The sequence below is a fragment of the Eutrema salsugineum genome, unplaced genomic scaffold (assembly GCF_000478725.1).
Source record: "Eutrema salsugineum unplaced genomic scaffold, Eutsalg1_0 scaffold_17, whole genome shotgun sequence".
Lineage (NCBI taxonomy): Eukaryota > Viridiplantae > Streptophyta > Magnoliopsida > Brassicales > Brassicaceae > Eutrema > Eutrema salsugineum.
In genome coordinates this window covers 1,163,757-1,176,434 of record NW_006256852.1, presented here as the reverse complement: position 1 = coordinate 1,176,434, position 12,678 = coordinate 1,163,757, and the positions used below count along the sequence as shown (strand labels likewise).

General features: G+C 36.4%; 3 protein-coding genes across 3 annotated transcripts; 1 reads left to right on the top strand and 2 right to left on the bottom strand.

Annotated features, from left to right (window-relative positions):
* Positions 1–2,479: 2,479 nt before the first annotated feature.
* LOC18020510 (transcription factor bHLH92) lies at positions 2,480–5,208 on the bottom strand. The gene is made up of 3 exons (XM_006403147.2): positions 4,836–5,208; positions 3,869–4,156; positions 2,480–2,617 (listed from the first exon to the last, which is right to left on the bottom strand). The coding sequence occupies exons 1-3, from the start codon at positions 5,193–5,195 to the stop codon at positions 2,519–2,521; spliced, it is 747 nt and encodes a 248-aa protein (XP_006403210.1). The 5' UTR covers positions 5,196–5,208; the 3' UTR covers positions 2,480–2,518.
* Positions 5,209–8,586: 3,378 nt separating this feature from the next.
* Positions 8,587–9,481, top strand: LOC18020509 (PRA1 family protein D). The gene has a single exon (XM_006403146.2). It carries the CDS (start codon positions 8,802–8,804, stop codon positions 9,348–9,350), a length of 549 nt encoding a protein of 182 aa, XP_006403209.1. The 5' UTR covers positions 8,587–8,801; the 3' UTR covers positions 9,351–9,481.
* A 53-nt stretch (positions 9,482–9,534) lies between these two features.
* On the bottom strand, positions 9,535–12,626 carry LOC18020508 (protein transport protein SEC23). Its single transcript, XM_006403145.2, has 2 exons — positions 11,652–12,626; positions 9,535–11,286 (listed from the first exon to the last, which is right to left on the bottom strand). The coding sequence occupies exons 1-2, from the start codon at positions 12,366–12,368 to the stop codon at positions 9,622–9,624; spliced, it is 2,382 nt and encodes a 793-aa protein (XP_006403208.1). The 5' UTR covers positions 12,369–12,626; the 3' UTR covers positions 9,535–9,621.
* Positions 12,627–12,678: the final 52 nt, after the last annotated feature.

The window sequence follows — 12,678 nt, the reverse complement described above, 5'->3', positions numbered from 1 at the left end:
TGTTGGAAAAATATCAAGCAGAGTAATTTTGAAAATCAACAATTTTCTCTTATGATTATTAGATTATTTGTCTACAATATTTTTGGGTACCTGCAATTATAGATATCTTTGAATTATTTTTCTTTTTCTTTCTCATGTTGACTAGGTAGATGAGGACCGTGAGGTTTATATAGTATTTATTATTCTGTGACAAATTCGTGGTCCTCTTTGATGATTTTAAAAGTTTATGTGTATAATAAAGTTTGAATACTTTTTTTTAGTATATATCTCAATTAAAAATGCACCTTTTCGATCAAATGAATATATTTGTGTCCCCATATATGTACAACGAAGCAATGTGATAGTTGAAAAGTGGAATGGGTTTTATAAGAGTCTGACATGCAGTGTTATTCAAATTTATTAAATTATGATGTGGTTATACAGGTGGATCTTGAAAAAAATTAGTTGGAGGCATACTTTTTATAAATAGAAAGAAAAAAAATTAAGAGGAATATTTTCTTTTTTATTATTAAATTAAAAATATCTTAATTAAAATTATCTAAACAAAAATAAAAATAGTATGGAGCACATGATCCCGTCCCGGCTTCACTATCTCCGCCTCTCCGCCTCTGTGGTTATATGTGTACCACACGTATCAAAAATTTTAAAAATCAGCTTAGATGTACCAATTATAGTTTTGTAAATATCCACAATATAATTCATCATCCAAAACAAAAATTTGATAAATCAAAGCTAAGAAAACCCCTCACTTTAATTGAGTAATAATGGACTAGTAATTCTTAATTGTGGAGGATTGATTTTCACAAGTATGAAACTATCTAACAATTTTTACTTAGCCAGTCAAAATAGTGTAGCGCTTCTATAAAAAATTTGCATCATATTTTTGTATCATATTTATGTAATGAGCATTATGATGAAATAATTGAATACGTGGTGTTCGATGCTGATCATAAAATAGTTTAAAATAGATTAATTAAGATTGTAATAGAAGAACCGTAACATATAAATATGAAGTTGGAGAAAAGAAAATAATACTAGTTAAAAATTGTGTCTGTATATATATTTTGTAAATACTACTTTTGTAACATTTCAATTAGATAATAAATGGCCCACTGATTCAGACTGAATCATACAAAGCTCAAAAGTATTGCATATGTATACGTTTTTTGTCAACAAAGCAGTGCTCAGTTTAGTTTATTGAAAGATCTAAAACTAAAGAGGAAGACGACGAAAAAAATGAATAAAAAGAAAGTCAATCAATACAATGGAACTCGTTAGTCTTCGAAAAACGAAGCTTCTGGTGGAAAGAGTAGTTTCCATTCAATTTCCTGGAGTCTTCTCTCCACTCTCTTTTCCACCTCTTCTCCTAGTATCTGCCAAAAGTTAATATCATCACACGTCTGTTTATAACTACAGTCCAAATAACGTAACTGTTAATAAAAATACAATAAAATATGTTTCTAACTACAAATCTGATTTTAGATCCGAAAATAGTTATATGATAACGATAACATAGTACTGGAGAAAACTAATTTATAAACAAAAACCGATTAAAACAAAAACATGATATTTTGGTTTATATATAAAATATAGAAAGTGAAACTTGAGCTTAACACATATCAGAGACTCACCATTCTTATGTGTCGTATATTTATCCTGCCAGTATTCCATTAAACCGATTTCACATGAGAGGGTGACCGCATACATATCAGATCACTTCATCACCAACCATCACTTGACCAAAGGAGAGGGCGACCACCTATCTTTGGTTTCATATCTATCTGATCATAAGAGTCACCATCAAATTCTTATATTATTTTAATATTAGAGTTAAAAGCTTTTACAGTCTATCGTTTTTTTTTATTCCATACATAAATTCAAAAAAAAAAGTTTTTGCAAGTTTCTTGAGTAATTGCATAAAGTCTAAAAAATTAATGTCTATGACTACTTTTAATTTAGATAAGGCCTATAAGCTTTCCTATCGATTAAATTACCGAATTACAAAAAAACATAAATATAATTGACGTTTTTATTAACATATTTTCAGGAATACATCGTGGAAGGTTACCATGCCTTTCTGTTTCAGTACTATTCCTTTCTTAACATTACTAGAGATCATTGGGATCTCTGTATCCATCGAGTCGACGGAGACTGTAACCCATCTTCGAGAGTGTGGATCCAATGTCACTGGTAAATTGCTGAGCATACCTTTGTTTGATTTTGCAAGTTTTCCAACTCCAAAACGCTTGAACCGAATGAGCTAGTGGTTCTGAGTTACTAACATTGGCACAAAAATCATTAGCACAAAAACTTACATAACTTTTGTAAATACTACTTTTGTAACATTTCAATTAGATAATAAATGACCCACGGATTCAGAATCATACAAAGCTCAAAAAATAGTGCATATGTATAAGTTTTTTGTCAACAAAGCAGTGCTCAATTTATTTAAAGATCTAAAAATAAAGAAGTAGACGACGAAAAAAAATGAATAAAAGAAACAATAGAATGGAACTCATTAGTCTTTAAGAAACGAAGCTTCTGGTGGGAAGAGGAGTTTCCATTCAATTTCCTGGAGTCTTCTCTCCACTCTCTTTTCCACCTCTTCTCCTCGTATCTGCCAAAAGTTAATATCATCACACAAGTCTTTTTTTAACTACAATCCAAATAACGTAACTGTTAACAAAAATACAATAAAATATGTTTCTAACTACAAATCCAAATACTAGAGAATATTTTTTAAGAGAATATTTCAAACCAATTATACAATAGATCTAAAATAATCTTAAAATAATTATATGATAACAATAAAATAACATTGGAGAAAACTCGTTTATAAACCAAAACCGATTAAAACAAAGAAATTTTATTTTGTTTTCTATATAAAATATAGAAAATGAAACGTGAGCTTAACACATATCAGATTATAACTACCTATGTGCTGTTATGTGTAGTTGTTGATTGGATTTTTTATATGTCAATATAATAATAAATGTTTTTTTTGTCGTAAATATTTTGTTTTGTTAAGTTATTTAGATTCTAAAGATGACAAAATAATTATACAAAAATAATTTTTTTCTATTTTTCATGTTTTCAATATTTTTATATCTTTTTATCTTTCAAGTTTAAATCATAAATCTAAGTAAAGCATGGTGTTTTCGTTTATTCTTTTAAAATCCTAAACAATAAAAAAGCAAAAGAAAAAAAACTATAAGATCGAAAAATATAAAATATAAAATTTATAATGTCAAATTTAGAAGATTAATAATAATCTATATACACTTATTTTTGTGACTATGTAACAACATGATATGATAATCCTAATTTTGTATGTAGTTTATGTAATACGTTCTTTAACAAAAAAAAATGTAGTTTACATAATAATTAATTTGTATGTATAATGTGTATGCTTTGATTTTGTTAATGCAAGCTATTTCCATAATTCTGAACAACAAAAAAAAAAAACTATTTCCATAATAGTGTATTATTGTGAGTGTGTGTGTGCTTAAAATTTTATGTTTTCATGTAAAGTTGGTTTCTCCCGATTTGCACGTATCGAATTTACAGGTTCAATATGTTGTTATTGTTTACGATTGTTCTTGCATCTTTGATGATTCAGTTTCACAAGATAAAATAAATGTGGGTCTGAATCCAAAATCTAATTACATAAATCATAATTATGTGGGTTCTTATTTTTTTGTAAAATAATTATGCGAGTTATTAATTTCATGATCAAAGTAATGTTTTCTATATAGAATTTACATATACATCATGCGGATCATAATCTAGTGTTTTATAAACAGAAAAATAAATCCAACAAATTGAAAGAAAATGAACGGAAAATCAAATTGAATATGTAAATATGTACCTGAGTCTCGATGTTCATGGTCGCAGAGAATTCATGAGGAGAGAAATTGGCTTGGACTGTTTTAAATTTTGTCCCCACTGATTTAAGACATTGAAGAACTTCTACCATTGAATCGATCCCAGACAAAGGTTCTTGTAGATTAAACCTAACCTTTGTCCCAATCAATTCATCATCATCCTTTGCTGATTTTGCTTCCAACACATTCATTCTTCTCTCTAGGTCTTCCTTTAGTCTTTCTAATTTCCCAATCTGATCCACAGCTTTTTCAACAATTGAATTTTTGTCATTCTGAAACATACAATCAAAAACATCAATGCACATTATTAGGATAAATGATGTTGTTTAATTGTTTTGCGTCCGTCCCAATTTCTATTAATATAGGCCTATTCAATGAAAATTATATTTTTGTATAAATTTGTGTTGACTATACAAACAAAAAATATCAGAAATTTAGGAGCCCTGAATAAAGTAGTGTATTAAGGACCTCCAATCCGTCTCTTTCGAATATATAGTTTAAAGGAAAGAATCCATTATTTATAAAGGTTTGATTTAAGAGAAATGCCTTAATATTATATTTTATACGTTTTTGTTTCAAGCACACTATCACTAGTTTATTTTGTTAATAATACTACAAATTATTGTGTAAAATATTTGTTTACCCTAAAGAAAGTACAAAGAAAACTAATACATTATGTTTGGATTTTCTTTTTCTAATTTAATATTTAGTTCTTTTCCCCAGGTTATAAGAGTTTTGTGATATTGAATTGGTGGTATTATTGGAAAAATAAATTAGTGTTGGTATATGTTCTCTTTTTTTCCCCTAAAAATGTTAGTATATATATATATATATATATGTTTTGAATCGAAAACTTAAAAAAGTGGTATTATAATTTAAAGAATTGTCTTGTATTTTAATTTTCTTGTTTATTTGTTATTTGAATTTAATAAACACAATGAAGTACTCTACCTTGGTGGCAAATGGTAGAAGAGAATGGAGAGCTAAGTAACTCTGTTTTTGTTTCTCTCTTCTTGTTCTCTCTTTCATCATATGTAGCCGGCATCTCTCTTTCTCCGGCGCCACCGCATTTTTCTTCTCCTCCCAATTCTTTCTCAAAAGATTCACCATTCTTCTCTTCACGTTATTCACCGTCGATGAAGACGGCATCATCCTCTGTTCCGTATCCTTCACGTATGACCTAAACGCACTTCTGTTTACGGTTCTTTCACCGTCGTCACCGTTGCCGGAAACGTCACCGGCGATCAGATCCCAGAACTTGTCTTCTTCTTCTTCTTCTTGGCAAACGCAATCTAGAAAGAAATAATCCATCTCTCTCTCTCTCTTTCTCTCTCACACACACTGTTTTCGAATGTTGAGTTGTGAGTTGATGTTGTGTGTGTCGTGTAGTCGTGTGTATATTTATCTTGTAAATTAAACACGTGAGGTATTGTTGATTTAACACACGTGAACAATATCAAGCACGTGGTCAATGAATAGTTTCTTTTTGTTTTGGTTTAAGTCAATGAATAGTTTCACAAGTTCTTGTTTATATTAGTGACGTATCACGTATGTAGGAGAATTCAAGACAAAAGTCAGTTGACGTAGGAAACATGTAGCTAGAGAAAGTCAAGTAACGTATATATTGGCAACGAAAAAAAGAAGCTTTAGCCATTATTTCTCCAATTTTAGAAGACAATTATTTTCCTTTACTGAGGTGAAAAAAACAAGACCGTGGAAAAAAAAAAAAAAAAGAGATGATCTTAGTAGAATATATTTCGCTTACTGTCCGCAAGGTTGGAAATTCCTGCGAGAAGGTAGATGTTTTCTCGTTTAATGAATGCATAAAACGAAAAATGATTAAGTTTTACAAAAAAAATCATTTTCTTTAATTGTTAAAGGTTAATCAATTAAATCGTTATTATCGCAGTTTTTTTTGGGTCAAAGTATTGGAGTGTTTGTTGCTTTAGTAGTTTAGTTATGTTTAAATCATCACTAGATTTTGTTTTGTGTGGATCAGTTGATGTACTTATTTACTCTACCTCTATTATTGTAATTGTAATAGTCTTTGATATTATCTTTTTGATGTGTCATTTACTCATTACTCTTGAGCCTTAGGAAATTTCCTTGTGTGAACGACTTGACTGTAAAATTGACCGATTTTGATTCGTTTATTTCTATTTTATTTCTATTACAGACCAACTATTCAAGAAAAGCATCTAATTTTTTTCTACTCCTTCCGTTTTATATAATAAGATATTATTTTAAATTTGTTTTTTATTTTAAAAAGGTTTCATTCCACGTTTTCAATATAATTTTTTACACTCAATTTCTATATTTCTTCTTCGAAGAAAATAAAATTTGAATTTAAATCATTTACATTTAATCATTTTTTTGAATGAATGTTAAATTTATTCGAACCCAAAACAAAAAATTTTACATAAAGATGTTTGCGAAAACAGAAGCAGCTTAATTCGCTAAATAAAATACAGATTAGGCAAGAGGCCTTGATGCAATCCAATATTGATATCCCTCTTCATATTTTTGGTCGCCAATGAATCGGATAGAGTTAAATCTATTTCTCATCCCTTTATCAATTCTCTGTGTCAACTGTTGCGGTGTTGACTGAATTTCTCCATGACGCCTTCCGTTACGTTCTCGCCACACGTGGTATAGAGTGATGTGAAGCAGGTATTTGGTGGTGTAGGCTCTTAGACGACCCTGATTCTGGTGAGTGATGTGCACCAGTAAGCTATCCCAATCACATGTAAAGGCATCTCCAAGCAGATTTCTCGCTAGAGTGGTCCAAATTTGCTCTGTGTAAGGGCATTCGAAAAACAAGTGAGTTCTGCTTTCCAGAGGATGGAGACAGAAGACACACGAGGTATAGAGCTGTTGGTTCCACGTTAGCATGCGATCTCCCGTAGGCAGCCGGTTGAGGATCGTGATCCACGTATGGAAGGCGAACTTGGGAGTATTGTGACGAAACCAAACCACTCTACTCCATTCGACAAGTGGCTTCAGTTGACGTAACTGTTCCCAGGTTTTTTGTGTGCTGAAACGATGTTTTTATTCACCGGTCTTCTGTCGCCAGAGAGCTACGTCTTCTTCCTCTGGTTTATAATTTCGAGGAGCGGCCTGAATTTCCTCTTCTATCATATTGAATAAGGGGAAACGGTGTCTTCGTCGTTGATGCGAACTAAGAGCAGTTGCAACAGTAGCTTTATAGTTCAGACCCAAGTCTACGTAGCCACGTTCCCCTGTCAGATCCACAAGTCTGCCCATTGAACTCCAGTGATCAAACCAAAAATGAGTTGTTTTCCCATTCTTGACATCCATTCGCACAAATTCCTTTGCTTTGCTTCTGATTTTCAATATTTGTTTCCACATCCAAGAACCTGGTGAAGAACTTGTAGGATCTTTAAGTGCCCAAATGGAGGATCCTTTTATATAGCAAGAGTGTATCCATCTGACCCAAAACGAATTTTTGGTCGTAAGGATTTTCCAGAATAGTTTCAGCACACAGACGTCATTTGCTTCTCGAACATTTTTAAACCCTAATCTTCCTTCCTTTCTTGGGCAACAAACATCTCTCCAAGCGACCTTGGCCTTCTTAGTGTTAAGGTCTGGCCCAGACCACAGGAAGGCTGAGCCGATGCTTTCAATTTCATCAAGACATCCTCTGGGAAAGCGGTATGCCAAGATCCAGAAATTGGTTAAGCTTGAGATCACCAAGTTTATCAGCTGTAAACGTCCTGCAAAAGAAAGGAATCGAGCTGTCCAAGAATGCACTCTGCGCCGAATACCATCAATGAGAGGGGCGTAATCTGTTTTCGTCATCTTCTTTGTGAAGAGTGGCAGGCCTAGGTAACGTACTGGTAGCGTTCCTGACACGAACGGAACGCTGTCAAGCGTTGTCGTTCGCATCTCTCCTGAAACACCAGCAAGATACACTGTGGATTTTTCCAAACTGACTTGAAGACCAGAGATTTTAGCGAATTCATCAAATACCGTAATGATACCCTCCATAGACCCAAGACTTCCATCTGAGAATACCATCAAGTCATCAGCAAAACAGAGATGTGTAAGATTTAATTCTTACATTTAGGATGATAGCCGATTCTCCTTTCAACTGCTGCTTTGTCGATCATTTTGGAGAGGACATTCATGCATATAACAAACAGGTATGGCGAGAGTGAACAGCCCTGTCGAAGCCCCCGTTTACTACCAAAGTATCCAGCCAGTTCTCCATTAACTTGAACAGAGAATGATGCAGTGAATACACACAATTTGATCCAATGAATAAATTGTGGAGGAATATCGAGAGCTTTAAGAATGGTGAATAAGAAATCCCATTGAACTGAGTCGAAGGCTTTTGAGATGTCTATTTTCATTGCACAGCGAGGAGAGATAGGAGCCTTGTGATAATCCTTTACAAGCTCAGATGCCAGCAGAAGGTTTTCAATGAGAAGTCTATCTTTTATAAATGCAGTTTAATTTTGGGCGATAAACTGTAGTAAGATGAGTTTCAAACGGTTTACATTTAATTATTACTATATAAAATAAAGATATAATTGCATGTTTTTTTTATAAAAAAAAAACAATCTACATAAAATGTGACAAAATAAAACTTTTTAGGTTGTTCCTCTATGAATTTACTAGCGCCTTATGGAATTGCTGTACCAGATTCTTTGTTCGAAACTTCTAATACGAGTTGGGAAAAAAAAACAATATAAATGTATAAAACCTTCACGGACTATACTAGTATCGTATTAGTTGGACTTTTTATTGGGCTTTACTATCTGGGCTTGAGCCTGTTAACGTTCTAAAGTCTTAGCTCATCAGAAATCTGTTTGACTTGCTCCTCCTTTCTTTTCACATACCTCTCGCACTCGAACGAATCTAGGGTTTCAGGAGTTTCCAGAATCCAGAACAACAATGGCGAATCAAGTGATTTCAAGCTTCAAAGAATCGGCACATTCGATCTCCATTGCTGCTCGTGCCTGGAGTGAATTTCTAGATCTATCCGCTTTGAGCTTCCCTTCCTCCGTCGCCGACGCCACCACGCGCGTGACGCAAAACCTCACGCATTTCCGAATCAACTACAGTATCATCATCTACTTCCTCCTAGCCTTCGCTCTAATCACACGCCCGATCGCGATTCTCGCGTTTATCGCCGTCGGTCTCGCTTGGTACTTCCTCTACTTCGCTCGCGAGGAATCACTCGACATCTTCGGTTTTTCTGTTAACGACGGCGTCGTCGCGGTGTTTCTCGCCGGTCTTACACTCTTTTCACTTTTCATCACCGGAGTCTGGCTTAGAGCGCTTACAACCGTCGGATTCGGCGTTTTGCTCGTGATTTTGCACGCTGCGGTTAGAGGAACGGACGATCTTGTGACGGACGATCTCGAATCTCCATACGGAGCTATGCTCTCTAACGTCGCCGACGACAATGGCGGCGCTCGCGGCGATTACAGCGGATTATAAGCTTTTTGATTTATCTGAATTTGGGGATTTAGGATCTTTGTTTCTCTTTTTCTTCTTCTTCTTCCCCGTGTGATTCAAACATGTAAAGTGAATTAACCCGGTTCGTTGGTAATTGCACGATTGGTTCTCAAGGATTAAAACCGTTTCTATACAGCTAAACCAAATCATACAAACTTCAAATTTAAACGATTCTGGAAAAGCTGAACACTAATAAGGTAATCATTCGTATAACCAATTAGTCAAAAAACCAAACCAATTTACCGATTTTCTCTCAGCTTTTGACCGCCAGAGATTGCAAATCGTCGAGGAAATCTTGAAGACACAAATCATCAGTGAGAACGATTTCTGAACCACCGGTATGATCGGTTTTCTGAGTAACCGAAGGGTTAAGCTTAGCGAGAAGAAACCGAGCTTGGCTACCGTGCTGGTCACACCGTACGATCCGTGGCATCGGAATCCGATCACTCACTAGCTGCACCACATCGATCTCCGGCGCTTCTAGAAGGTTACGGAAAGTCTCGTGGTTCGCGTCTTTGTGATACTCGAGTTTCCTCCATTGCGCGATTTTCGAACCGTGGTGGATCACAACGTAGAAATATGAATCGAACAGCAAAATCGCGTCTGGTGTCACTGACCGGATGTCCAAGAGGACTGGAACCGGTGGCCCGTCGAATGAATACCGGAGAAGCGTTGGTTGAATCATGATGATTGAGTTAACCACACCTTCTCGGTTTAACATTAACCGGAAAAACCCGGTTTCGTCTGGAGAGTTGTTGAAGACGTCAAGAAACTGTGATCTCCTTAGGTAGAACATGAACTGAGGGTAAAGCGAGAAGTTTGGAGTCAACCTGAAAGATTTTGGATCTTCTTGAATATAATCTCCGAACCGTGAAGCGAACCGGATTAAACCGTCATCTAACCATCTAATAACGTCTCTAGCGTAACACTCTTCTGCTTTGTTTATCGCAAGCCGCGCCATAACCGAAGCAGCTGTTTCTTGATCGAAACCAGACGAGATCTCCGGCGATTTTCCGGCGACCCATCTTCTAGCAACCGTTGTAACCCTTTTTCTCAATCCTCCATTTCCATACCGGTAACGAGTAATGAACTGAATGAAGAACGCTGAACCGGGTTGCGGTTTTCGGTTCTGCTCGTTGCTCACATGAAAGAAGAACGAAACACAAGTCTTATTAGTGACAGTGCTCGTCTTCCATGAATATGTTCCACCTTCACCGATATCTGTTTCGCTCACTATATCATTCTTCCTCTTAAGCGACACAACCGGACCAAGCGCACCACAGATTCGCATATCTTTAGTCGTCACAACTTCTATAGACACGTCAAAGCACATGTTCAAGTTCCCATCTGCGTCTCGGCTGAATATATGTCTGAGACATTTCTTGAACTGCTCGGATTCAAACGTCTCTCCAAGTAAGAGAAACCCACCAGACATTTCCACTGCGTACCTCAGCTCCGCTGCTCCAACTTGGTCAAGAGAGCAAGCGAACAAATCGAGAGCAGCAGACGAATCGCAGAGCCTTTTTGCTAGTTTCTTGTAAAACCCGCAAGATCTGTCGTAATAAGGCACTTGACCAGTGATGATATCTCTGTGTGTTCTGATCGAACGGTTTAGATCCGAGTCCACAACGATCCCGGGGCCTCTTGTTGCAGGCCCTGACGTGAAAACCATGATCCGGGATCCTGTGGTTACAGAACATCCTTCGAGCAGTCCCAGTGCTGTCGAGATCGCAGTACCGGTTGACCTATGAGGCCGATGACCGGGTTTGACATTAACCGATGTAACGATTTCTTCAAAAGCAGATGTTATGTTAAACTCACATTCCCCCAACGGAAGCAAGAAACTCTGCTTCCGAATCGCTGACATCTTCCCATGATGAAGCTGCTTCGAATATCCAAGTCCGAGAAATTGTTGTATCTGATGAAAAACTTTGTCAAATTCAAACTCAAACACTGCAAAAAAGAACAATCTATCGAAACAAACAATCAAAATGAAACACAAGAAGACAGTAGATTTCTGGCTTAAGAACAACAAGAAGCCTAAAATGAGTACTTGTTTTTACACAAAGAGAGTCAAATCACACATCAACAATTCAACACACTTCAAATTCATCAAACTATCTGATTAAACACTAATCCAAAAATACGAATATAGTCATTTCAAATGAAAACAAAGGTATCGATTCAATCATATGTATCCCTCTATTGTATCTACTGTAATCAAATGCCACCATTTGTGCAAGAAGGAAGCATTGACCGAAAGTCCCAAATCAAGATTTTTACCTGCTCTGGAGGAAGCTCACGTTCGCCATGGAAGACAACAACTTTAGAGCATTCTGAGAAACCCAAATCATAGACCCTAACCATGGAATCGAAAGTAATCAAAGCCACCAAGGAATTCTCTGGCAACTGCTCAATCACTAGCAAAAGCTCGCTTCTCAGGGCCCGTAACTCCTCTTCCGCCATAGACGCATCAAGAACGAACACGAACGCAGGCCCAAGCTCGCCGTAGCTACCACCACCAGCTCCGCCGACGGTAGAAGCGAGAGACGAGAAAGACGAAGAGGAAGACATCGATCTCGACGGTTGTAGCCCTTGACCGATCCCATTCGTCCAGCTAGCGGTCGAAGCAGCCGTGGTGGATGCGGATTTACGCGGCGGAGAGTATTCGACGGCGCTGTAAGTCGGGAAAAGCTCCGCCGGGAGATTGGTCTCGGTGATTCCGGCGTAAGAGCGAGGGAAGAGGTTTTTGTGCAAGCAGAAGGGACAAGCCCAGATTCGAGATTGGTAATCCACACGAGCGTAAGGGTTCAACACTGCGCCGCATCGAGAGCAAATCAGCGGATCATAAGGAATCGTGGGAAGCTCGGAGAACTGCATCAATGGAGTGTACATGATGCTTAGAGGAACAACTAGAGATTTACAATCCGATTTCGTTGTTGGCCATGAGTTCCATGTCCACCGTACACCCTCGATCGCTTCTAGTTCTAAGAAATCCATTGCTCGATCTTCGATTCGCAGATCAACTATGGTGAGGCTTTATTCAATTTTCGCCCGAATAAAATAAAGCGAAACTGTTTGGTTTCTCGGGAAAATGAAGGAAAACGAAGGAAAATCGGAGCAGAGAAGATTCAAAAAAGGTAACTTCGATCGAGCCCGGTAAAAGGATTTCACCGGAGTTTCTAGAATCTCTACGACCGGAGAAGAATCGAAAACATTCTTGGATTTTACGTTTTCAGAGACTGTCCACGAGAAGTAGATTCGTTCTTCTGCATAAAGACGATTATCATTTTAAAAAGATAAAAATTGC